The sequence below is a fragment of the Macrosteles quadrilineatus genome, unplaced genomic scaffold (assembly GCF_028750875.1).
Source record: "Macrosteles quadrilineatus isolate MER2022 unplaced genomic scaffold, UCM_ALF_1.0 Scaffold_8__2_contigs__length_117827958, whole genome shotgun sequence".
NCBI classification, from domain to species: Eukaryota; Metazoa; Arthropoda; class Insecta; order Hemiptera; family Cicadellidae; genus Macrosteles; species Macrosteles quadrilineatus.
The window spans coordinates 37,076,569-37,103,488 of NW_026542601.1; the positions used below are offsets into that span (position 1 = coordinate 37,076,569).

The 26,920-nt window shown below is 32.8% G+C and overlaps 1 protein-coding gene across 1 annotated transcript; it reads right to left on the reverse strand.

Annotated features, from left to right (window-relative positions):
* Positions 1-549: 549 nt before the first annotated feature.
* On the reverse strand, positions 550-26,920 carry LOC128999608 (sodium-independent sulfate anion transporter-like). The gene is made up of 16 exons (XM_054426191.1): positions 26,853-26,920; positions 20,827-20,952; positions 16,777-16,894; positions 15,115-15,250; positions 13,796-13,991; positions 13,154-13,233; positions 12,671-12,811; positions 11,092-11,169; positions 8,773-8,890; positions 7,776-7,940; positions 7,227-7,388; positions 6,648-6,788; positions 5,479-5,624; positions 3,360-3,524; positions 2,351-2,511; positions 550-1,783 (listed from the first exon to the last, which is right to left on the reverse strand). Exons 2-16 carry the CDS (start codon positions 20,942-20,944, stop codon positions 1,738-1,740), a joined length of 1,971 nt encoding a protein of 656 aa, XP_054282166.1. The 5' UTR covers positions 20,945-20,952; positions 26,853-26,920; the 3' UTR covers positions 550-1,737.

Below are 26,920 nucleotides of genomic sequence, written 5' to 3' on the forward strand. Positions count from 1 at the left end.
TTGTCATAAATGCAAAAACATTTAATAGTGCTGAACCCTGTTGGTAAAACTCATAACTTTTTAATGCTATTAATATCATAGAACCAACTTGTGTGTTTGAAACGGTTGATAAAATTCTTTAATTTCATTTTAAATATGAATACTCATAAGGTTAACATGGGAAACTCCAGAGCCACTGGGGTGGAGCCTGAAAGGATTTTTGACACAAAAATATGTCTATATGTTAATTTAGAATGAGAGCTATCACCATACCAAATTTAAACCCAATCCAACCAGTAGTTAAAATGTGTGATTGAACTTCAAACAAACAAACTTTCACATTTATAATAATAGTAAGATTATAATAGAGGAGGCTATAATATTAACCATTTAAATTATAAGGTTTGTCAACAAACTAACCAAAACCAATAACTAGCTAAATACAACACAAGATTTTGTAAATTAATGTCAATTTTCCTAAAATTAGTCCTGTAAACAAAAGCTGTACAAATAACGCTATATTAGAAAGAAGTTAAGAAGGTAAAGAAGTAAACATAAAATGTACTAAAATACATTTATTTACAGGACAACATTTTACTCTTTTAAACACATTTAAAATCTAAAATAGAATCTATTTTAATAGCCTACCTTATTAGTATAAACAGCTTATTAAATACTTGTTTTTTTAGTATTAGGACAAAATAGAATAATACTATCACTTTCAAAAGTAAAAAAAATGCTCCTATTTATGGATATTTTCTAATATGTTCACAGTTTCCCAATTGTATAACTGTATTTATTTATTGAACATGTTTAGCCTTTGGGCAATATTTTTTACAAATAAGAAGGTTAAATAAAATATTTATTGTTCTGTCCATTATCTGTCTTTTTTCTAGCAACCAAGGTTTTGTTATGAACCTAAAGTTTAATTTAGAAGCTGAAGTAGACCAACTAGTTGAAAAACGTCATCGTCATCTTCTGCCGACCACACCACAGACTATCAGTACCTGTACAATTTGGCTAAGTTTGTGTTTTTGTGCAAGTGTTAGGTGTATATTACGACTCTTCACAACCATGGATGAAGAGGATTTTGTTCAACCACTTGGTGGACTTCAGCTTGAAAATGAACCTTTAAATTCAAAACCTTAGTCGCTAGACAAAAAACTGATAATTGACGGTACAACAGGTACTTGACCTTTTTATTTGTTGATTTGTAATTTAATTAAAGTTTGATGTTTCATCTTCGTTATTGTACATTAAATACAATTTGTTTTCTACAAACTAGGGTGTAAGCATAAGTATTGTTACATAGAATTCTATAAGAAATGCTTCCATAAAACATTATCACAGTGTCTTTTATCTATTCTATCTTTATCTTAACGTAAGGCTTGAATTTTGAATTCAATTTTAATCGATATGATTATTCAAAATTGAATCAAAACTTACTTTTATGTTTCACTCAGATTTTAATCAGCTCGAGAAAATATTTTGTTTGTACCGATTAGTTTAACATTTTATGCAAACTATAGATTTTTAAAGTACTTGCTTAATTGATTGCTATGACTGGCTTTCTAAAATGTAGGAAAATATTGCAAGTTGTCATGCACCGACAGTTTTCCTAGTAGGTGCAAATTGGTTTTATTATATATAAGATATTTCTAATCCACAAAACTGTTTAAAACATGATTTTGATCTTCAGAGATCTTCTTCAGAGGGAAGTTGCTAGGATGCACACGTTGAATTTCAAAAATTCTATCGTCATACTTTAAAGTCCCTCAGGTTTGCCATTTTTCTCAGGTTGGCTCTGGAAACACATAAAATAGAATTATTTGAATGATCGCAAAAATGGATTAATTTGAATGTTTCCAGTTTTTAGTGGTAGTACAGGTCCATAATGTATCTAGTTTTTATCTGAACAACGAGGTAAGCAAAGTAATTGATAAAAGTGAACTAATGTGTTTTCAACATTTTAACAAGATGGGTTAAAGTTAAACCACCTCTCTTAGCAAACATGCCAAATAAGTAAATTTCCAGTTGAGTAGGCACACCCATTTGAAATAAAAATATAAATAACAGTCAGCAGTTAAGTTTGATAATACAAAGTAATGACTTGTTCAGATTTAATTCAATTCCAAAATCTCATTTTGGAATAAAGATATTTTTCAAAACCTAATAAGACATACTCATAAATGAAAAACGTATACTAAATTGGTATATTTTCTAAAAGGTCAACATGCGAGACTCTTCGCTGGTAAACCACTATCTTGCCTCGAAATGGGTCACTTTGGGGACTAGTAGTGAATTATACTATTAATGTTCTCAATTGCGAAATACCACTTGCGTTGAAACTACTAACTAAACAGTTACTCACGTATGCTGTAGAAGAAGGTTGTCCAGTTGATGTTCATTATAATAGACTACAAAGTCTTTAGGTTTGATGCCTTCAAAGACTGCGACAACACTTGGTTTGAGATTGTAGAAGAACAATGGCTGTCTTCTGCGTGAAAAGTCTTGGGTCAACATTTCTATTACCTGTAAGTAACTTTGTGTTGCATTTCTCATTTCAAAGCAGTGCACAGAGTATATAAAGTAAAGAGGAACTTAATTGTAAAGAAAATTTGCTACTCAATTAAAAAAGGACTCAGTATTTTTTATTTTATTTTATGATATTACCCCTTGTAGTTATGGGGAGAAAGTTGGTCTAGTTTTACAGTGCAGGGATTCGGTCTCAGAGGGCAGGCTATGATCCTGCCAATAACCAATGGTTCTTTTCTGTAATATAATGCAGCAACCCTCTAGGTCTAGCCTGAAGTTATGTGTAAGAAGTAATAACAGTTCCACGCTAAAACCTAGCGAAAAATCCCTTGTAGTTTCAGACAAGACGTTAAATCAGATATAGTGTATGACTTTCACACATTTAATGAGCTAAAAAGACTAGCCTAAATACTTAACTAGCTAATAAACATGCATAAACTAAACACAAACAGCAAAGATTGGCAAGTGATAGTTAACTGCCAGTTTGAATATGCTAATTATAACAAATTCTCCCTAATAATAACCATCTGAAATTTTTGTGTATTTAGGTAATTATTTTTTTCCAGCTCTACCATACATAGATGAACTCTCAAATTCTCAAAAATATCTAAAATGGTGTCTCCTGTATATACTGCCTACTTTTTAAACAGCTTTACCTTATAGATATAATTTTCTTAAGCCAATTCTTAGCCAATTTCAGATTTGTCAAGTACATAATGTGGAAGGAACAGGTATTAATGCATTATAATTGTTGTAGATGTTGGATAAATTGTGCGTAAGCGTAATGAAAACCTGAAAAATATGGAGTCAAATATTAAGTGTAATAACCTAACCACGTGCTTTACCTTGGCCGCAGTGAAGTCCGCTCCATAGATATGAGAGCAGTCGATGACCACAGGGATGCCTTGCTTGATGCTGTGTTTTGTCACCAGATTGCTCACATAGTCCACGGAGGGAAAGATTAGACAACGGTCAGGAGTGAGTAGTAGATACTCGACGCCTCCTCGGCTCTGGAATTGATAGAGTAAATTTGTAATTGATTATAAGTCATAAGTCATAAGTATTTTATTGCATAAAACATTCTTCATTACAAAGGCAATGGTGAACAGATGCATGGTCAATCAATAAGTTATAAAAACTAAAAGTAATAAGTTACAACAAAATACAACAAGAACAGCACAATTGAGAGAAAGTTACCAATTCAAACAAGTTAGAAAAAAGACAAATTCAAATGAAGATCTTGAAGCAATATCAGAGAAAAAAACAATTAAAAACATTCTGTGTCATATTTTACATAAACTAATGGTCAATTAATGTCACGGTCATTTAGGAAATCTGCCAGGAAGTAATATGATTTCTCCACCAATAATGATTTAGTCCAAATTTTAAATTTTTGTGGTGTATAGGATTTTATTTTTGAGGGGATCTTATTATATAAACAAATCCCCATATAGATGGGGTTTTTTTCAAAATGAGAGTGTTTATGAATTGGATAATTTAGCAGATTTGGGTTTCGGGTATTATAACTATGAGTGGGTCTAAATTCATCAAAAAGTGTATTATTCAAATGAACAAAATTTACTGTTTCATAGATGTATAAAGAAGTCAATGGCATTATTTTTAATTCCTTAAAAGAACGACGACAGCTTGATCCATATTCTGCCCCTATCATCACTCTAATAATACTTTTTTGGACTTTAAAAACTTTGCTAATATCCCCTGAGTTTCCCACAGAACAATTCCATAACGAAGCAGAGAGTGTATATAAGCATAATAAATAATTTTTAATGTTGCTAGTGACACTGAATTTTGAATACATAAGGTCTGTTTTGATTAAGTAAAATTCCACTGAAAAGCCAATTAGTATTTTAAAAACAATGGTGTAAATAATAAAGGTGTGATGGCTCTATGGAGTCAATAATTTCATTTTTGAATTGCAGACTATACTCAAGAAAGTGCATCTCTTATATTTTAAATTGAGGCGGTGAATGTCTTATTTTGTTTCTGGCTAGTGCAAAAACTACTGATTTGACTGGGCTAAAATTGTACACAACATTAGATCAATAACTTACTTACATAACTCACATAGGTACACACATGCCACATACTTGAAGTACGTTTGGGTTATACTCTGTGGACTTCCAAAGTTTAGAGGTAGAGTTTTGAAAGTTACAAAGGTTTTTTGAATTTAAAGTCTCAAATGAGCTCCTACACAAAGCAAGCAAGCTCAAATCCAATATTACCTTGTATTTTTTGCTCACCATCATTTATCTGGTTCCAACCTCTGTGTATCTCATAGCAGTAGCCAATAACAATGAAAGGGAAAATCATCATTCTTGCCAAGAATAAATAGTATCTGGGATTAGATTTATGTGGTCTAATGGGTGAACTTCTATTAAGGTCTGTCACCAGTATACGGATGTATACAGAAAAACTTTGTAAAAAAATGTGCGTAAGAGTATGAGGGAGTTCATAAAAAATTGTACATATACAAGACGAGGCCTGCTGCAGACATCTATCAGTTTCCATTGAGCCCAGGAGGAGTGATTCCAAATGTGATAGTCCAGCTGCTGAAAGTCATTCATTTAGCACTACACAAGGAGCAGATTAAGCGTAATGATGAAAAGGATGTTTTGCAAGTGACAAGAATAATATAATATTCATTACTATAAATTACAACGTCAATTGTCGCTGGTGGTTGATTGAATCAGAGGCAGCCCTAAAGGCGAACAAGGCAGTGGCTGGGCCCCATCAGGTACCGCCGTATTTCAGGTTTTAAGAGAGGCCCGCTATTGCACTCTGCCTTGGGCCCCGCAATCTCTAAGACCGCTACTGGATTGAAAAGGGCTCACATCATATAGGATTCACTTAATGTGCATTTGATAAGTCAATAATTTTATAACACTGGTAAACAAAATTATCTCTGTCTTTCATCAAGGTTTTACAAAGGTTAAGCCTTTATACCTTCATAATCTCCATGGATATCTTGGGCCGGGCTGCGTGGTAGAGAATGCTGATGAGGTTGAGACCAATCCCTATGAGTATTCCGACCTCCAGCTTCAACACGAGGCAGGCTATGAAAGTGGCGATGCCAGGAATCAAATCACTCTCTGGAACAAACAATTTAAACAATATAGGAAAAGGCAACAGTGCGGTTACTGTTCAAAATCAACCAAATGGTAGAAGTTGCGTGGACAGTTAGTCGCAATTATGTTAGATAAAACTTGTATAACTGGGAGACGTTATGGAAACAATTGACTTAAGAACAATGGTCAGAGGTGTGAGAGATGCATTTGCTGGTTTGAATGCCTATTTTGGCATCACATCAGTACAATGGGATATGAAACAGAAGAAATATCAACAGGTTTGAGGACAGATTTAATACTATAATGTTGAATTTTGATGAGCTTTGCATACATCACAGTTGAAAAATAAATAATTCTTTATCAGTTCAATACAATTTACAAGTAAAATTCTCAATAGTTTTCAAGTTCAACTCAAGTGGTAGGTACACACAAGATGTTTTAGTTTTTTTTTTTAGTTTAGGAGTGTTTTGAAGGAAAACGATTATGCCAAGTTTATTACAGTTCATGGCTAAGCTTTTACTCATCATCTCAGATGGGTAAAAACATCTTGAACAATGATTCTGGGTTTTGTTTGAATTAAATGGACATTAAAGCAACTATTTATTCATTTTGTACGATTTTCCGTGCTAAAAATAAATTTATTTGTTTTTTGCTGTTGTGTTTTGCAACAGTTATTTTTTAAATAAAAAGTTTAGATTTCTGGTTGTCGCCTCATGGTCCAAGTTTCAATCTGACTTGAATTATGCGGGTTTCAGCTCAGCTGCCATCATCATATTTTTGTTCTAATACTAAAACTTATCTTGCCTAAAAAGGTGCTGTTTGTCAAAAGTGAAAAACTAAACTTATTATCACATAGTACATTACATAAAACACTAACCGACCGTTCAAAATCATTTTTAAATAAGCCTATAATCTTGTGACAAGTGAACGGACAACAGCAGGGTAGTGATGGCACGTGAGGCATGTGTCAAGACCTGACTAAAGAAGGGGATTGAACTAAGTTTGGTATTTAGTGTAGTTAAATGTGATTGTACCGTTAACGCTCACTTTTTGACCTGTAGATAGGCTTGACCACTCTGACCTCAACCATGAACACCACAGCTGCTACGATGACTGCTGCAAGAACTGTCTTGGGGATGAAGAAGAAGTAGGGAGTGCAAAACATCAGGGAAACTATCACTAGGATACCTAGAAAACATCACTACTTTAGCTTGTCAAATGGTTACTAGAAAAAAAAGGAATGAAAACAATTAAAGACTCCCTCTCGTTAATTCTTATACCTGAGAGATTAAAGATCTGAGAAACTTTGTGTGCATCCGGTTTCTCAAGACGTATGACAATTGGCTACGTCATGTTGATCATTATACTCTATTCTTTCAACTGCTGCCAGAAGTAGTCACTTATCATCTCCCGATAACATTTACCGTTCACTATACTTGCATAGCCATGGGCATTTAAAAAAAAATACACACAACTATTTTTTTAACTGGTTTTAACAATATTACACACAATTAATCGAATAACGCTTCATAACAATGAATATCATTCAAGTCTATGTCCAATTGCTAAACAGCTGTTTATCTTGCACAAGAACACATTGCTACTAACTCCAAAATGGAGTCTTACCGGTGTAGAGCCCTCCAAGAGGAGTCCTAACGCCACTGGAGTTGTTGACAGCACTCCTGGACAGAGAGCCGGAACCGGGAAAACTGTGACAGAAGGAGTTTCCAATGTTACAGAGACCAACGGCTATCAACTCCTGTGTAGCATCTACAGTCTTGCCATTGGCTGAAACATCATGAAATCTTCATCAATTACTTGCTTCAAACAATCAATCGCTCTTTAATCAATATCAATGCATCAAAAAATTGTTATTTGTCTTTCCTTCCCATCATAAGACGGTAGGCTCTAGGTTGGAACTGATTTACATTTTATATTCGACTGTACATTCTGTGGTACTTCAGGCTAGGCTCGAGGGTCGAGGAAGCATAATATTGTAAAAAGGTCATTGTTGATTGGCAGGATTTGAACCCAGGGACTAAAGCACTACACTATACTGCCATACAAGCTTGGACTATTTATAAATTTCTAATAAACTCATCAATTAAAGTAATAGTTTTTTTTAACAAACACCAAATGTTCAAATAGCTAAAATCAATCAATAGCGACACTTACCAAAAGCCTTACAGATCGCAATGTTCTCAAGCAAAGCGATTAACGGAGTGACAATAACTCCTTGACCCATCTGGGTGACCATGTCGACAAAACCGTAAGTCACGTTACCCTTTGTTACGGAGAATGGAGGCGGCTCAATGGTAGGAAGTCCCGGGGGAATATGACCTGTTAACAGATGGAAACTGTTCAGACTTCAAACAATTAAATACTAAATTAGTAAATTATTTACAGTGATAAGAGATAAATAAATTTTGGGATTCATAGGAAGTGAAGTTGATAATGATTGGATTCTTAAATCTCAACTGCTGATCCTAAATTAATAAAAAATAATAGTCAGTGTATATTATATAATCAGGAATTTAAAAGTAACAACTTCATATTCAACATATTCAGCTAAAAGGTTTGAATAATAGCAGAGGAGGATAAAAAGGACGTATAGTGATATCCAAATCAGAAATAAGAGGAAAGTGCCCTTATAAGTGGGAAAATATTAAGGAGAAACGGACAGTCAAAGTACATAAACCGTTCACAACACAGTTAATTTCATATTTTGTCTTGACAAGGAGGCATCTTCAATTTATATTCAGAATAGAAGACCAGTTGTAATATTTCCTTCAAAAGAAGTTCCCCTGTAGGAGCGAAAGAAATGTATTGTGTAGTGAACTTTAAGTCTGCTATCAACTCTGCCTGGAACTCTTTTAGTTTTGTATCCATTCCGGTTTCCTTCACGAATTAATCAGAAATAAGCAGTAGAGAAGACGAGATATTTTTCTGTGAAATGTTGAGTTAAAGTTTTCAACTATTAATGTATAAGTTAAAATCCTTCACTTGTATTAGTGGTGTATTTGTATACACCGGTGTACACAAAAAATACACACATTATTGTAATTAATCAGGTTAATTACGACTGATATACTTAAGATACATATTCACAACTTTTAAAACAGGTAAAGTTAATTGTCAAAATATAGTTAGAGGCAAGAATAAAGTAACTTACCAATTAGTAAGACTGCCTGTTCTTTCAAAGGAAGACCAGGTTGGTAAAGGTAAAACCCCAGAATACCTCCTACTATTACAAGGATCGAATTTCTAGAAGTACCGATCATCCATACCACCTGGAAACAAAAACTGTTAGGGTACACACATACAGCGATAACTGTAAAACGTAATATGTAATGTATTCAGAGCGGAGCAAGCGGGGCGATCTAGAGTGAGCTGTAGCGGCGCGACTGAGATTGACTGATCAGCACACATGCAACGACTAGCGAGAGCGACACAAATGGGAGCTTGATCATTTCCAAGAAATCACATAGTAAGTTCAAATGTGATTTGCAGCACAGCGAAAAACATGTGGCTAAAAACATTAATTTTGCGTGCTTCAAACCAATTGGAGTGATTGCATGGAGTGAATGGAGGATTGGAGGTACATGGTGAATTTGTTTCCAGTTCTTAAGAAGCATTAATCGCAATTCATGCAATACATATCTACCTCAACCTTTGAATACATTATTTAAAAAAGAGAAGGTTCCAAAATGCTCTGGGTAAGTTCTGTTTCCGGTAGAATGGGCGTACAGTGCGGCCTACTGGCAAAAGTGGAACTAAAAATGTCCACAAGATTGTTTGCCCGCTCCGCTCCCAAACGCTAGAAAAACAAACGAGATTGTTCCAAAGCTAACCGCTACGCTCATAACAGCTGTTTGTGTGCGCATTACTACATGATTGTATAGATTTGATTTTGTCGCTCTAAATCGCGCCTATCTGCTCCACTCCCAGTTGCTGTATGAGTGTTTCTACTCTTGTACACTGGGTTGATATGTTTATTGTTGTCACATTTATTTGTATCTGACAGTTTTATTAAGGACCCACTAGAAAAACAGGCCAGTCTGCAGGATCCATGACATCACACGTGGATGGATTCACTACCATACCCCATATGTTTCAAGTAAATAAGCTGGCTCTTTACTTCTGGCAACTTTAATACAACTAGCCACCAGTGTGACGTCATAGTGTTGCGCTGCCCGCGCTGCAGCATGGCCTCTTTTCCTAGTGGGGCCTTGGTTTTATTCAGATGGAAACAAACTGCTCTAAATCAGAATGTCAATCGTCATAGTGATTTTAGAACACCGAACCCTGTTAGATCAAAATATTCGTTAATTAATGTTTTAGCTCAAAAAATATCATAATTTTATAACAAACTTAACAGCTTCAACAAATCAATATGAAACAATTACAGTAAAAGGTAATTGACCTTATTGCTGATTTGGATGTATAGCACTTGTTACTGATAAACTTGAACTTGGAAGCCGATTAGCGAGTCATAAAGGAATTATCCGCTCCAAACAATTGTCTTAAACGATTAAGATCATCACTTGTTGATGTTTTGTCATTTAATCAATTTAAACTCTTTTTTTATCTCTTAAACCCCTCTTGTATAGGCCTAGTTAATTCTCTGATTATGAAATACCAAACACTTTATACAAATACAAACAAAATTGAAGTCAGAGAGAGCACAGATGTGGTCAAATGTTAGGAATTGCCAGTTTGAGAAAATTAAAAGTACGTAGTTAGGTACTATGTACACTTCTAAAACTGGCTTTAACCATTACTGTATTTGGATTTGCCATAGGAATATGCAATGGACTGTGGGAATACATTGAGGGCGTAAATATACTTATTGTATTACTTCAAAGTAAAATTATGCTACAATTTCAAGATATTCAAATTTTTACTTTCACCCCTTATATTGATTGAAATTGAATTGAATGATATTTATTGGCACAAAACGTACAACATATTACAGGATGTATGTACATTGTACAGGTGCTTCATCATAAATAAAATTGTCCTTATACAAGTTGTCTCTTTCCTTCTAGGTAAAATACATTTAAAAATCGTTATACAAATTATGTGAAAAAGTATTGTTTTGTCAAAATTTTGGAGTTAGTTGTGAGTGTAAGTATCCGTTTTGGGCCCCTCTGGACCAAAAAAAATAGTTTTTGAAGTGATGTCTGCTTGGGTATGTCTCTATGTATGTGTGTGAAACAAAAAAGAATGATAAAGTTTTATAAGTAGGTACCGTAACTAATCCATGGTCTCTACAGACGTTTTTTTAATTTTTATGCTTATATGTCCTTCTAACTTGAAACAAAATGGTGCAACCAAATGATGTGTGATGTTAAAATCACGACTCAAAAGCTATTGCAACTTTTATGATCTTCTTAAAATATGATAATTACTCCCACCGCTTGTCCATAATAATGGTTGTTGCCAAACTAACGGGGAAAAGATCTGTCAACTTGCTGATACCGTTTATTACCTTATTGAAGATTCTTTGGTAGCGAGTCCGTGCAACTCCGGTCCACTCGTCTGGTCCAATTTTCACGTCACTTAGAAGCTGAAATAATTTTAAAATTAAACTGTTTATCAGGTTGAATAAAGTATTTGAGGTATCACATTGAGAGGGTTTAGAAAACTTTCATAAACACCATAGTGTCTAAGTTGAGGAATATTTAAGCAAGAAAAAGAAGCATTCGAAGATGAGAAGCACTGATTCTATATGAATATTATGATAATGTATAGTTCTAATTAGTTTAGTTATAACTTAAAAGGCTATTAACTTGAAATTTTGTTGATAGTCGAATTATTTAACATATTTTACTCATGGTCATAGTACAGACTGTTCCAATGGAAAACAGTAAGTTGCAAGTTATCATGAAATTTTGATATGGTAAAAGCAGATTTTTAAAAAATCTCAGAATTAAAAGGAGTTTACTTCAGCCACTATTCACGAATTGATGTGTTATGTAAACAAAAAACAAAATATATATATATGTATAATATAGGCCTATATATATTTTTTTTTTTAATTGTGTTGGGCTGTTTATAGGTAAATAACCTCTTCAAAAGCTTTACTCAATCAAATATGTATACAACCTTACAGTATAATATCACCAATTAAAATTAGTGTGGAGAGTTAACTATAAAATTGCAACCAGTATTTGTGAGCGGATTTGGCAGCTGTGAATTATGAATTTACAAAAGTGACAAGTGCGGCGAAGTGAGCGAACCAATTGTAGCTGACATCATTGAGGCAAACAGAATGATTACGAAGGCCAAGGCCACCAGTTCAATTCCCCATCAACTCAAAACAATTGAGTGATTTGTGTCCTGAAAGTAGGTTAGCTGACGTCTAAGTGGGAAAAGTTATTGCTTGAACTTCTGTCGGTTGTGTTATAATTATTGATACAAAGTGTATCAATAATTAGTGAAAAACATTTGTTTTGAGAAATTGTGTGTCGTGAGTTGAATAGAATACAATGAATTCTATATTTTCAAAAGAAACTTGGGGAAAGTCTATTCCTGTGGATGCAATAGTTTTCCTTGGCCTTGAACTAACCGGAATGGGCAACCAGGAAGTTTAGAATTAGTGGTAGCTAGGGACGGAACTGGGAGAAATTGCGATTTCACCGTTAATTCCAGCTTGCATTTTACAGTTTCAATGTCTGCTGATTAGAGGGCTAAATGGTCTTGTGGTTAAAAGTCGAGAGTTTTGCCTTGAAGTCAAGGGATCAAATTCTGCCAATCGCAAATTACTTGAATTGGTGATTTTCTTTGTCCTAGGACGCTAGGCACCGGCCCGGGATTGTTTTTCACATTTACTTCAAGCTAGACCTAGGGGGGGCATTATCACTTAGATAAAATCCTTTGGTGAAAATAATAATATTATTCTTAAAATGTACTCTAGAGGAACACCAATTAATTAATCTCCTCTCTAATTAATTTTGGTATTTGATGTTTATTTATAATTCCTTTGGGTCAATCAAGAAGTTTTGATTTTCAGGATTATATATTAACCCCCTCTTATACAATTTTGTATAAAAATATTCTTGTCTTACCCTCAACAGAAGAAGGCAGAATATGCAGATGATACCCAGAAATGTATCCCAGAACCTAGTATTGTGAATGTCCTTGTATATTGATATGGCCATCTCCACAAACGTTGAACCAGCCGCTTTGATTCCTAGAATGTCTTTCACCTGAAAATGTGGGGTTTCAAAGTTTGCAAATGGAAAATGTTAGGACCTTTGACTATTAATATAACATTGAACTAGACAGACATCTCTTCCCCTGTTAAAGTTGTTGCAATACGGAAGAAAGTCAACTTGAAGAAAGTGACTGTATTACAGAACTATATATTTTTTTTTACTATAAAAGTTGCAACAGCTGGTCCATATAGATAAGATGTCTACTTCAGAGTCCAAAAGTAAAACTACACTTTGTTCCTATGATAAATCAGTTTTTTTTTACAAAAATGTTGTTCAAAGTTCAAATAATATACAACACAGAGTTACCGGTACTGTATTTTCAGTGGTACCAACCTGAGACATTAAAATAAGCAGTGCAACAGCTGAAGTGAATCCAGATGAAACCGGTCCAGAAATAAAATCTATGATTATACCTGGAAACAAAAACAGCTGATTAAGAATAAGAAGATTTAGAAATTACCATTCCATGGCCTCCTCTAATACAAGCCGAAGTGTTATTAAATTTTAGTCAATTTATACTTATTTAGTTATTTATATCAACTTTGTTCGACCAGCACATTTATCGTTTCACAAGGTCTAAGTAAGGTTAATTATCTGGACTAAATGTTTAGGTGTCTTTTCCCACTATATACAGTAAGATACCAATTATGGGTTGGCATCTTTGTTTACAAAATGTATAGCTCAGGTACTAAAGCTGGATTCTCCTAGTGCAGATGCGGAACACGGAATGCAGAGTCTTAGGTAATTTAATGGTACTGTTTTCCTAGAAGCAAAGCGGACCGCCATAGATATAGCTTCTCGGCATTCCACATTACGCTTCCCCGCTTAGGAAAACCAGGCTTTAGAGATAAAATAAACTTCCCCCTCCCCTTGGGAAAGATCTTTATACCCTTGGACCGAGTTTTCTCAGTTAAGTTAGTTAAACTCGATCCCTTTCCAACAAAATCCTAGTAAAAAATGCAAAATAAAACTTACCTAACCCAGCAATGCCCATGAGCAGTTGAATAACTCCGGAAAGAAAGCACAGCAAAGTTGCGTAAGCTGGTCCAAGATTTTTCAACGTTGTGTATGTAAGTAAGGAACATATAGCTGTGGGACCCATGGGGACGTCTTTACAGCTACCGAGGAATATGTACATGAACGCGCCAAGGAAGGAGCCATAGAGACCATGCTGCAAAAGGTGTAAAGTTATTTGCTTGTTAACAACTTTTGTATTAGATAAGGTTAGTTTTCATATATAAGGAATCTATCTTTATAGTGTAGATCTACCATCATCAAATTTTATTTATTGTGAATTAGTTATATTCACCTAGTAACTGCATGAATCGTACATAATTTTTGAAAGGTAAAAGGTATTATACTTTTTGTTTTGCCTTACAAACTAGTTTTTAACCATATTGAAATACTCAATTTGCTTGCAGAGGACCTGACAGATGTATGTGTTTATATTTGTGCGACAGATATTAAAGTACCACAAGAAACTACTGTAGACTCCCTCTTATCTGGACTCCTCAGAACTGTGGCCAGTCCGGATAACTATTTTCCCGTTAAACTGATGTCCATCAAAACTCGTTAAATCAGGAACGACTAATGTTTACAGCCAATAATTAGTTATTACGTGAAAATAGTAAAACTATACACTTTGGGATAGTTACTATAAAGACAAAACACCAGATATCCCTACATTACGTTCACTGCAAATTATATTTACCGATTCTCCTTTATCCATGCATTCAAAGGCATTACTAATCTTTTATTCAACTGTCACAACTTTACGCCTACGTTTGTCACTTATTTCTTAAAAAAGAAAACACTCTAAATATACGGAAAATCATATTAAAAACTACATACAGTCAAGTAAATCCACACAGCAGTATACTGGATAATACACGTTAATATTATTCTGTCCTTTAACGTTTGGTACAAATGTTCACAATAACCACAATTTAAGAGTATACACTGTATGAACGCGACTAACAATACAAGTGCATGCCACAGAAATCAGTCAAAAACTATCCCAAATATTTTACTTATATTTTGAAGAGTATTGTAATATGATACTGATCACTTAAGTCTTTCCCACGAGAAAAGTCATTCCTGTCGATTTGTCCGGTTAAGCCAATGCGCTGATACAAATTTTCCGTTTAAAGAGATACCACTTGTGGCAAGTGTAATTCGGTTAAACTGATGTCCGGATAAGAGGGAGTCTATTGTACTATGTCTTTTGAGGTAAAGCAACCCTTTAACTTTTCTTAGACAATAATGCCCTGGAATAGCTTTGATTTGACACCGACCTGTGCTGGTAGTCCGGCTATGTTGGAGTAAGCCAGACTCTGAGGTATTACTGTCAGGCCCACAGTGACTCCTGCCACCAAGTCTCCTACAGCATCCTCGGACGAATAGCCGGGCAACCAACAAGTGATGGGGAACCTGACAAAACAAGAGTGTTGTGAAAGTTGAGTATTTTTTTTATGTTTGTTATCACCATTGACATTTTTTAAGTTCTTGTCCGGGTCAATACCCTGGTCTTGTTACCATCTTGGTTCTTTGTACAATACTTGGTACAGTAGAACCTTAACTAACCGTCACCCACTTTGTTATCCGTCATCTCACTACAGTACTACTAATATTATTTTTAAATCTGCTTTTATTTCACTCTACGGACATTGAAGAAGTACAACATACAAAATAACAGTTCTAGTATTACTCTTGTATGTAAGTAATTTAAATATCTATTATTCACTTTACAGGATTTAATTTCTTCCAAAACCTTTTAAATCAACTTACTGATCAGGTTTATAACAGGATTTCTGTTATCCGTCTATTCCATTAACTGTAATGTTCCCTATCCCAAAGGTGGCGGTTAATAGAGGTTCTACTAGTACAGTGTTATTATTATAATTGCACTTTTATTATATTATTATTTTTTATATTATTTTATTATTATTATCATTTATTATTATTTTTATATTTTATATTTTAATATTTATGTATTTATTATATATATAATATTACTATTATTATTTTATTATTTTATTTATTAAACTATTATAAGTGCAAAGTATACTTATTTTAGCTTAATTATTTCTAATATTGATTATCCAGGGAAAACATAGCTTTGTTGTGTTTTTCAACAAAGGAAGAAAAAAAAGAAGAAAAAATACCTACTCTCTAAAGATATTAATTAAATTTTTCACAATTTTTTCCGTTTTAACTTGTATGGAAGGCTAAATGTTGAACTATTTTTTTACTGAAATAGTGACACAAAGTTGACTCATTTTTGTCCAGTTATCTTTATTACCAAAAGATAAGTCTAACGTCTGTGAATGTCTGTTTCAACACTATCTTGTCAATTTTACTGACATGTTTGACACTATTGTTGAGTAATCCTAGTTATGCTTGTACCTATAATAGTAATACTAGTTCTGTTAAACTATTTAAGGGGGCCCTTAATAGTAACAGGAATGAATTTAAACTATACTGTACTGTCATTTGAAATGGTTAAGTTTATCACTTTTTAAATAATTGGAAGGGACCATTGAACTTAGATACTGGGTAGACTTCTCATCCTAATTAAATGTCTTCTTAGAAATGCATAACAGCGGTAAAATGTATTGCAAAATGTGTATTTTGCATGATATGTTACAATTTTGATTGTGCGCTTCAGTCTTTTATTTATTTTATGTATTTGGAGAAGCAATAGAGTGTTAAAATAGATCACTTACGGTATGTATTTGATGAAATTTGTATAGAACCAGTAAAACAATAAAATAATAAACAGTAACCACGATAAAACATTAACATATCTTAACAGGTCAGAATAGGTCAATACCCTAAAATTATCTCTTGCTGATGCATATGGTAATAATAAAAATTTGAAAATGAAAGGTACCACCTCTACATCAAAATCCACACAACTGTGCAATGAGAAATACCAAATCAGTTACAAAACTTACCTCCTTTTCAGATTCTTTTTTGTCATCGACTTCTGTATCTTATGTGACACCCATGGTTTGATGTTGTCCACTTTTTCCTTAACACTGATTTTCCGATGAGGTCCCAAGTCTTCAACCACTGGAAAAACAATTTTCAACTTCATTTCTTAACTATTATTTTCTCATTCATGCAAAATTGCATTGAATTTATAATAAAAATATATTATCTTCCATAGAATCACTTATGTAGAGCAAATAAGAACCTAACACGATGGTTGTTGTGTTGCTGACAAAAAATTAAAATCTTTTCTAAACTAAATTAGACTTGTCACTACAAGATGACACCTACAAGTTCATAAAACTTCCTTACCGTTTACAGCTGTACGTAAACTGATAGGCAAGCCTTAACCTACTAAGCCAATGTTACTCCAAAGGTCTCTAATCTCTTGCACAATGTCAGTTGTGAGTTTACTAGTAGTTGTAGTAGCTATTACTGTTCTGGTATATCGTTAATGTACAAATCTGAAAAGATAATGTTGTGCACTGAAAATTAAACACCAATTTGGCTACTCATAATACCAAAAAGGTAATCAATCGATTTCATCTCGCTCTAGTGTAGTCCTGCGTAAGTTATTTGTGTCACTAGTGGACGAAGTGGCACTTTGCTGCACACGAGAGGCTAGTGTGGAAAGTTTCTCGAGTGTAGCAAAGGCATCAGTTGCATTTGCCTTACACATTATATTGTTTCTACAGTTACTATACAGGGTAGTAAAAAAGTCCCAGGACAGTTAAATATTTTTAAAAAATAATGCAGATAGAGCTACAATACTTGGTACAAAGTTACAGGGCATAAAACTCTATTTTAACACATATTCAGTGATCCAATAAATCTTCAGGGGGACGGCCCACAAGGAGTCGGAAGAAAATCTTAAAAGAAGCATAGGTCAATATGCACATCAAATTAAAGGTCTTTTTTAGTAGAATACAATGCCGCAAACCGCACTTCAAAAGGTTGATCCTGCGCAAAATGACAGTTGCTCAAAGATTCATTTAATTTACATTGCTATTATACGCTTACTCTTCAGGGCACAGCCCTAGGAATTGGAAGAAAATTGTTAATGTAAGCATAGGTCGATATGCACATCAAATTAAAGGTCTTCACTAGTAGATTACGATGCCGTAAATTCAAGCTCAAAAGAATGCCTGAGTAAAAAATGGCAGTCGTTCAAAGATTCAAAATGGCGGATTCAAGAAATCTTTGAACATCGGCCATTTTGCGCAGGATCAACCTTTTGAAGTGCGGTTTGCGGCATTGTATTCTACTAAAAAAGACCTTTAATTTGATGTGCATATTGACCCATGCTTCTATTTAAGATTTTCTTCCGACTCCTTGTGGGCCGTCCCCCTGAAGAGTTGTTGGATCACTGAATATGTGTTAAAATAAGTTTTATGCCCTGTAACTTTGTACCAAGTATTGTAGCTCTATCTGCATTATTTTTTTAAAATATTTAACTGTCCTGGGACTTTTTTACCACCCTGTATAGCATATACATAATTAATCTTTCAAACACTGTAAAACAGGTTTTTATGTTAGGTTAAAGTATATCTTTAAGTGTTGCCCAGTGTTGCCAACTTTTTTTGAGCGTACGGTATTAGGTGCTTAATAAAAGCACGCTCTGTTTTGTGTTGTTTGACTGGAATACTGGTGTGCGAAAAAAAACTGTGCTGCAAAAGTAAATAGATGCAGCAATTAGCATCTTTCTGTGCTATGAAGTGCAAGGAAGGCAACTTTGTTAGGTGACTGTAGGAAAAATTATTTTTCTTACTCTTTAAGTTCTACAAAATAGATTGGAAAGAAAATGCATTTTTTGTTTGTTTTTGGGGTAAAAAATAGAAAAAAAACCATATTTACCCCATAAAAACCCTATTCTGATCTTGCTGGTTCGCAAACTTGTCGGAATAATTGTAGGTTATTTACTTTGTACCAAATTTTATTGAAATCGGATGAGTTGTACAACTCAAGTTACTGTGCTAACGGACACATTAAAATTTTTTTACGAATTTCAACATTGGCCTGTGGGGATCTTATTATGATAAATATAACATTCCCGAGGCTTACCATGAGTCTTAAAGGTACCTAATAGTTTTTCCCTATAAAATGAAATTTGCTGAAATTTAGAGTATTCGACTACAAATCTCTACTCAACTACTTTTAATTTCAGCAAGTATAAAATTCTACTTACTCTTTCTACTTCAAGTAAACTTAACATTTTGTTTATCTTTTGCCAATAGTTCATCAACATCCGTTTTAGATAGTTAGATCGTTTAGCAAATTATGAAGATCATTGAATTAAAATTATGTAATCTTGAGATAATTATTATCTTTATGATCGCTTGGGTCAATACTACTTAGGATAGTGCTAGTACACAGTGTTAAGAGTGGGATTAGTGTTTAACTATCGGAAAGTTCAATTTGTAAATTGCTTACGGTATATTGTTTTGTATAAACCACTTGGAAATAATCTATGCATTAGTTAAGTGAGAGAGGTGTAAATGAAGTTGTAAAAATACTTAACGTGTCTAAATTGGATTAGAAACTGGTACTTGGAATACTTGGAAAGTTACTAGTATAGGTATCTGGTACTTTGGAAAACAATGAGACAAACTTCAATAATATTTTAATAACATAAAAAGTGCTTATATCATGTGGTATTTTATTCTAGTCTACACCTTTTCTAGTTTTATTTCAGAAAGTTTCAATTGTATTTCAGAATTGTCGTTTTTATTTCAGAGAGTATCATTTGTATTCCAGACTAGTAGCTTTTATTTCAGAAAACATCAATTGAATTTGAGAATAATAAACTGAATTTCAGAAATACCCATATGTTTTTGAGAAATTGTCTCATTAACATTCAGAGTTAGTCAAATGTATTTCAGAAATTAATACTAACATTCATTATAAACAGGATCATTCCAAAATCAGCTGAAATTCCTAATGCTGAAAAAAGTTGTTTACACTATTATTTCTGAAATATAATAATAATTTATATCTTCTGAAATGTAGTTTATACTATCTACAATTGATATCTTCTGAAATGCAAATAATTGTTATATAATTGTTTATGATCATTTTTTAAATAAAAGTGTTATCTTCTTAATATAAAATTACTATTCTGAAATACAATTGACACTTTCTAAGATTAAAATATTACATCTGAAATACAAATGACGATTCTAAATACAATAATTGACCCTTTCATAAATGAAAGTGGAAAAGGTGTAGTTGGATCAGCTGTTTCTATAAAGAATAGTTAAAGGAATCCTTCAACTTTAACCCCTGTTCAATGCATGTGGAATTTAATTCCTTAGACATTGATATATGGAGTGTCTTAGGTCATGGACCAATGAAATGATTCAGTGACTTGAAAAATATTGAGAACAAATTACTCTTTTTACTCGTTAAATTGACTTTTCTTTAAAATACTATTGGTTCATCTGGTAAAAGTTTTTTTTTCATATCATGCAGAAATAAAGATATATTTTAACGGCAATTTGTGAAAGATTGTATAACACTAGATTATTCATTGTGATTTTCTCAGTGATTCATTAGATACATCTAGATTTAAACTCTTACCTTTAAAATATTATTTGGAAGGTGAGATTTTTGTGTGCCAATCCAGTTCTACTCTATCCTGACCTTATTCTTTATAATGACTTTATTATAATTTTATAAATTACATTGTGCGCTACATGTGCTGGGGTTTAACTGGTGAACAATCATTTTGTAGATCATAAATTTTCCCAATTATTTTAGTTTTAAAATGACAATGGGACTCTTGGCGTACAATTTTTGTTTAATTTTGAATTATCAATTGATATCCCAATGAAAAGGCATTAGGGTCCAGCAGAATCGAGACCTCCCTGAATTGAACCAGCAAACTTCACATTTGTGGCTCACAATTCAGTTAGCCGGACAGTTTATACAATATATAGGTACAGATATTAATATTATTATTCCAGAAGAAACTGCTTTTTATCCTCTAAAGCCTTTTGGAGAACTATTCAACTTACATATGAAGTCATCACTGCCGACACTAACTGACTGTTCATGCCTTTGTATAAACTTGCGCTGAAATGTAGGGGTTGTGCTGGTCGAGTGGTCCACTTTTTCCCCTCCACCCTCTGTCATGCTGGCCTCTGGAACAAAGTCAAAGAGGCATCTCAAAGAGGCATCAAGTTAGAAACAACTAAAGAGGCACCAAGTTACAACTATAACTATAGGGAGGAAACAACTATAATCAAAGAGGCATAAAGTTAGGAACAACTGTTATCAAAGAGGCATCAAGTCAGGAACAACTATAATCAAAGAGGCATCAAACTAGGGACAACTATAGTATAATCAAAGAGGCATCGACTTAGGAACAAACATAAGCGTAAATCAGGGTAAAAATCATCTGGTTCGATTTAGCATAAGAAAAAACTGAACATTTAACATCAGAGACGGAAAAAATGAGCATAATGTTATGATAGGAACAAACTTTACAGTATTGATTTGGAATCACAGTATGAGCAAACTCAGTTGACTTAGTATCATAATAGGCATAATAGGAACAAAGTGAATGGATTTAGCGTCATAGTAGGGAAAAACCGAGTTGATTTAGGGTCATAGTAGGAACAAACCGAATTTATAGAATGTCGTATGATATTTAAAAAAAACTGCACCACAGTAGGAATAAATTGGTTGATTAAGTAACGTAGTAAAAACAAATTGGATTGATTCTGCATCACGAACATTAGTAGGATCACACTGAATTGAAATGTCATAATAATAACAAAATTAATTGATTATTATTAAGTCTTAAAAAGAAAGAAGCTTAAATCTTTACACTTTAGAAAGGGAGAAAAAAACTATATGATTAAGGACAAATTCATTTTAGTATTGAGAGTGGACATTATTAATTTATTACTTATCCTGCAATATTTTGGTAGGAATGATTTGTATGGTTTTATTTGTGAAAAATAAGATAATTTACGACATATAATAATAGAATAAGTAAAATGGATTACTTTTGGATATTGTAGGCAACATTTTCAATATCTATTCAAGATACACTTTATTGATGAAACAGTATTAGTGGGAATTTAGTTTTAAAGAAAAAGTTATTTTAAAATGATTATTTTGGGTAAAGAGCAAAATTTCATTTTTGTTCTATCAACTACTAACACAAAAGTAAGTATTTTGCAATCAAAACATTGAACAATAAAACATCAAAAATAAAAATAAATAGGCTAATATGTCGTTTATTTTATTTACAATTTGATTACGAAGCAATATAAGGTGTGTTTCAGGGTTGAAATTCCGGGAATCCATAATGATTTTATAATACAAGAATAGATTTCAATGACGGATATTATTTTTCATTGTGATCTATAAATGAATGTGAATCTATAAACACTATCACTATAAATAAACACATGACTTTCAAAACCCAGGTAACGATATAGTTACGTAAGATTACAGAAATTACAGTTTTCAGACAAATTTTTAAAGTTCAAACTAAGGTTTATTAAATACTAAATATTTTCAATTCTGGATATTATTTCTGTTAAAGAGTTACAGTATTTACTGTCCTCATAAAAGACATTACCTTGTATTTTTGACAAACTGTATAAAATAATTTTTTTATACTAGCATAAATCCTTTTTATATTTATACTCAACAAATAATGTTTACATACGAATATGTACAAGAACCATACCTATGGGCATTTGCAGACGAGGAACTTGAAGTAGGTCCATTTAGAACAAAATTAAAAACTAGACTGGAGAAATAAATAACAAACTGTGAATAGTTCAAAGGAAGGGCAGCTAAATATACTTACTTAAAAATATCAACCTGGAATGGATATGATTAAGCTGTTTAGTTTATTTTGGTCCTCATTCCTCTCAATCCCGTGGACAATATTAGACCCACATCTTCGAATTATCTATTTAATTGAGCGGAGCGAGCGAAGCGAGCGAAGCTCTTATACTACACTCCTGCTTTTTTATTACAAATACTCCTCCTGAACGGCTGAAGCGATCTTCACGAAATTTAACACAGTCATAGTACCCAACCATGGGAAGGTATAAATCTGAAATGGTACAAATCGGACCATAGGAATATTCCCTACATGAATGCAAACTTTTAGAAATTTAACATGGGCCTTATGGGTTAATTGGTTGCCATGACATTATTTGCGAGTAAACAATAAAAAGTAAACAAGAGCCTCGACATATGTTAGTCAACAAATCTACCACATTATAAATACAGTACAAAAGAAAAAATCTGATGAATACTAAAGAGCATATTAGTTAATTGCATGTAATACGAAGTGATTAACAATCAGTCATATATTGAGTGATTAAAATCATGACGTTTATATTTAATTGTATAATCGTTCTGTTCTTTTTAACAACAATGAATAGTCAACTAATTAGGCCTAGGCCTATGTAGCGTGGAGAAGGAGAAGTTAAAACGAGGGCATTAAAAAACACTATAACATAATTATACCGACAAAAATCACACTGCCCTTGATTTGCAAGTAAATTTGTAAAAAAATGTACCTGTAGCTAAAAATACAAAATAATTTTACGAAATGAAATCACAACCACTTGGTTTACAGATAAGGTTTACAACTAAATGGTGTAACTTAGACAATAAAATCCCAAAGGATTAACACTAATATTGCTGTGTGCACTTCGAAAAGAATTAATCATTAATTAAATTAGGACTATATGCTCCTCTGTCAAATTCATGAGAAGATGTAACAACGTCGTTTTAAACCAAATATGCCTACTGGTAGGCCTATTGTCTACCACCTCGCTTTACTCTGCGATACTAACTTACAAAATAGTTTTAAACATTGCCATGTAGTAGTCTAAAGTTAGGTTGGAAAAAATATATAGGTTCCAGCTACTAGGAATAATAAGGTTTCAAGTTAAGCAAACTGCTTATTTTGATGTCATTATAAATGTTATGTAACGTACCGGTAAACCAATTCCTAAAGTTTTCACTTATTCTTTGTAGTCTACATTATAGTCGTATTGATAAATTGTATTGCACCAAAGGGAAATTTTGAAAGTGGTTGACAATATATTTCTTACTTTTAACTGCTGAAATAAAACTAGACCTAATTATATTATCGATTAGCCTATCTCAATTATTCGCTGTTAGGAAATTATTACAAACAAAAAGTTAATGTATTTATATAAAAAATGCATTCTTATCACAAAATTAAATTATAAATGTCTCAGATAAAAAAACTGATTAGTGAAGTTAAGAGAAAATCATATTTTAACAAAATCAGAAGCAAAACTTTAAGGCCGCCGAGGAGATTCGAACCTGGGATCTCAAATAATGCACGTTATTGCCTTTTAATAATTCAGGTATCGCATAGGTTTACCATGATTCATTTGCAGGATATAGAAATTATTGAGCAGAGCGTAGCGAAGCTCTTATCATTGACTTTATAACTTCTCTTATACTACACTCCTACTTTTGATTAATAGCATTGAGCATAATTTACTACAAAATGAATAACCATAAGGGTTGCCAGAATTAGGCTAATGCACCATATTGCGTTTGGATACTGTAAATAACTTATACAGTATTTTATGTGAGCAAGACGTGCCATTAATGTAGACTTTGAATATGTACTGCAATTCCTATTTGCAGTGTACAAATAGGAATTCCATTAAGGTGAACCAAATATAACACTCATAGTTTCGATACTGCAATTACACAATTCGTTGACATGAACCCGACGCATAATTGACTTTAAATACTGCACATAGACATCCCATATAAGTGAAGCAGAAGTAGGCCTAAGCCTACCATTGACTTCGGATACTGCAATTCGGCATTTTATTTAAGTGAACGAAATAAATGGACCATGATTTAGGATACTGCAAGTAGACTATTCATTTACATGTACCATTGAGTTTGGATACTACAAGTAAACAATCCGTCTACGTGAACCGGACGTACAATTGACTTTAGAATCCTTAAATTGGCATTACATTTATGCGAACCAAATGTATCATTGGCATTGGTTACTGAAAGTAGACATTTAACTTATGAGAACCAGATGAAACATAGAATATGGTTCCTGCAAGTAGACAATTCATTCACTTAATCCTGACTTATGATTGACTTTGGATACCTACTGCAATTAGGCATTCTATTTAAAATGCGAACCAAATATATCATTGACATTGAATTAATATGCTGGCTCCGCTCAATATTGCAAGCAGAAAACTGCATTGTACACCTAGTATAAAGATTATTAGGGAGTATATTATTTGAATGGTGCAGCAGTAAAAAACAATGTCATAAGTAAAAGTGTAACGGAATTGATTATTAAGGAATGTAAACCCATACAGAATGAAATATGTAATAAAAAATCTGTAAATAATAATTTTCATAAATAGGAAAATTAAATAATTACTTTTTGAAAGCTCTAGACCTCAATTACTTACAGGATACATATTTTAATTATGACAAAATTACAGGTACTAGTGAATTTCCCTTTATGGAAGAAGCTTACCGTAGGTGGCAGAAAAAGACGACTTGTGACCAAATTAATTTTTAATTTTGATGTCCCCAGAGGCCAAAACACAATTCGTTCAAATTTGTATATAATGTATGTAAGAGTGTGTCCGTGAACATGTTAAACTCAAGCAACTTTGGTCAGATTTAGATGAAATTTTGCCTGGATAAGTAGAGCTGGCAAACAAAGTGTTATTGGGTTTTTTAATTTTCAAAAATATTTTTTTTTATTTTTACCTATAAAACATGATAATATACATTTATCATTCAAGCTTTAGGACCTTAAAAAACAAATAATATTGTACTTCATTTTAAAATTCCTATGTTATTCTTATAGAGAAAAATAAATCTGCTGTAGTTTGTTTGTTTACGGGTGTATCTTTATCTAAATTTGGCCAAATTATTTTTTGTATATTTTATAAGAATAGATCACTCTGACTGAACAGTAGACTAGAAACTGAAGCTGGTCATTCACTCTAGACATTGGACTAATCAATTTTGCACGCCAGTTAAAGGGTCATTTTGCACTTTCTAAGGAATTGAACTTTGAATTGCAGTTGTCATTGATATAAATAAATAGTTAAAATGTATGTATACTCGAAAAAAAAAAATAAAAATCGGTAAATGCACTTGTTTAAAAAATGCAATAAATATGATTCCTATATAATACTTTTATTTCCAAGAACTTAAATGGCCCAGTGTGATCAACTGCATCTTAGGCCTCCGTCTTAAAAATTCAAATAAATATTTGACATTGATTCAGTATAAGATATCAGAAAATCGAACATTGTGGTCTTTATTTATTGCACTTAAAATATTTTGATATTTTGAAGAAAGTGCAATTAATAAAGAATTAATTAAGCAATTAATTAAGAAAGTGCCTGTTTCGTTAATTTCACTTGTATAATATTAGTTTATGATTTATTTGAATAGAAAACGTTGCTACTACTAAAATACTGAAATAACTGTGTAAAGTTAACACTACTTATTGTGAGTGGTCATAGAATTACTCTTGGGTGTTAAAAGAATAAAAGCTTGATGAAGTTAGGAACTTGTTTATCAGTATTTCTAAAGGTATGTACGTGGATGAAATGTTCACTCAAAACAAACTTCCAACAGTTCTCAAGCCTAACATTAATTAATTAATTAAAGGTTAGGTACTAAAGCAAAATAAAACGACAGTCATGGACTACCTACGTTCATCGATAAGCCTACGTTTAGCGAGAAATAAGCAGACATTTCAAATTTCAAACAATTCAAATTTATATCAATCTTTAAACTATTGAAGCAAACGAATATTCATTAAATATGTTTAAAGATAGAAATTTAAAAAAAATGAAGCTTGGCTAAAGAGGAGGTTTAAAAACAATTTTACTATTGATTTTTTTATCTATCCTTGAACTTTTTGTACTTACTTTCAGGACACCCGGTATCAAAGTGGTTAACGAAACTAAAAAAAAGTAATAATATAGTATGGTACACACACAATTTAAATACATAACCTTACCTTATCAACAATGCTGTGTGTATGGTTCTGCCGGGCACAAGCACTGTTAGTAGGCACTAATACTGATA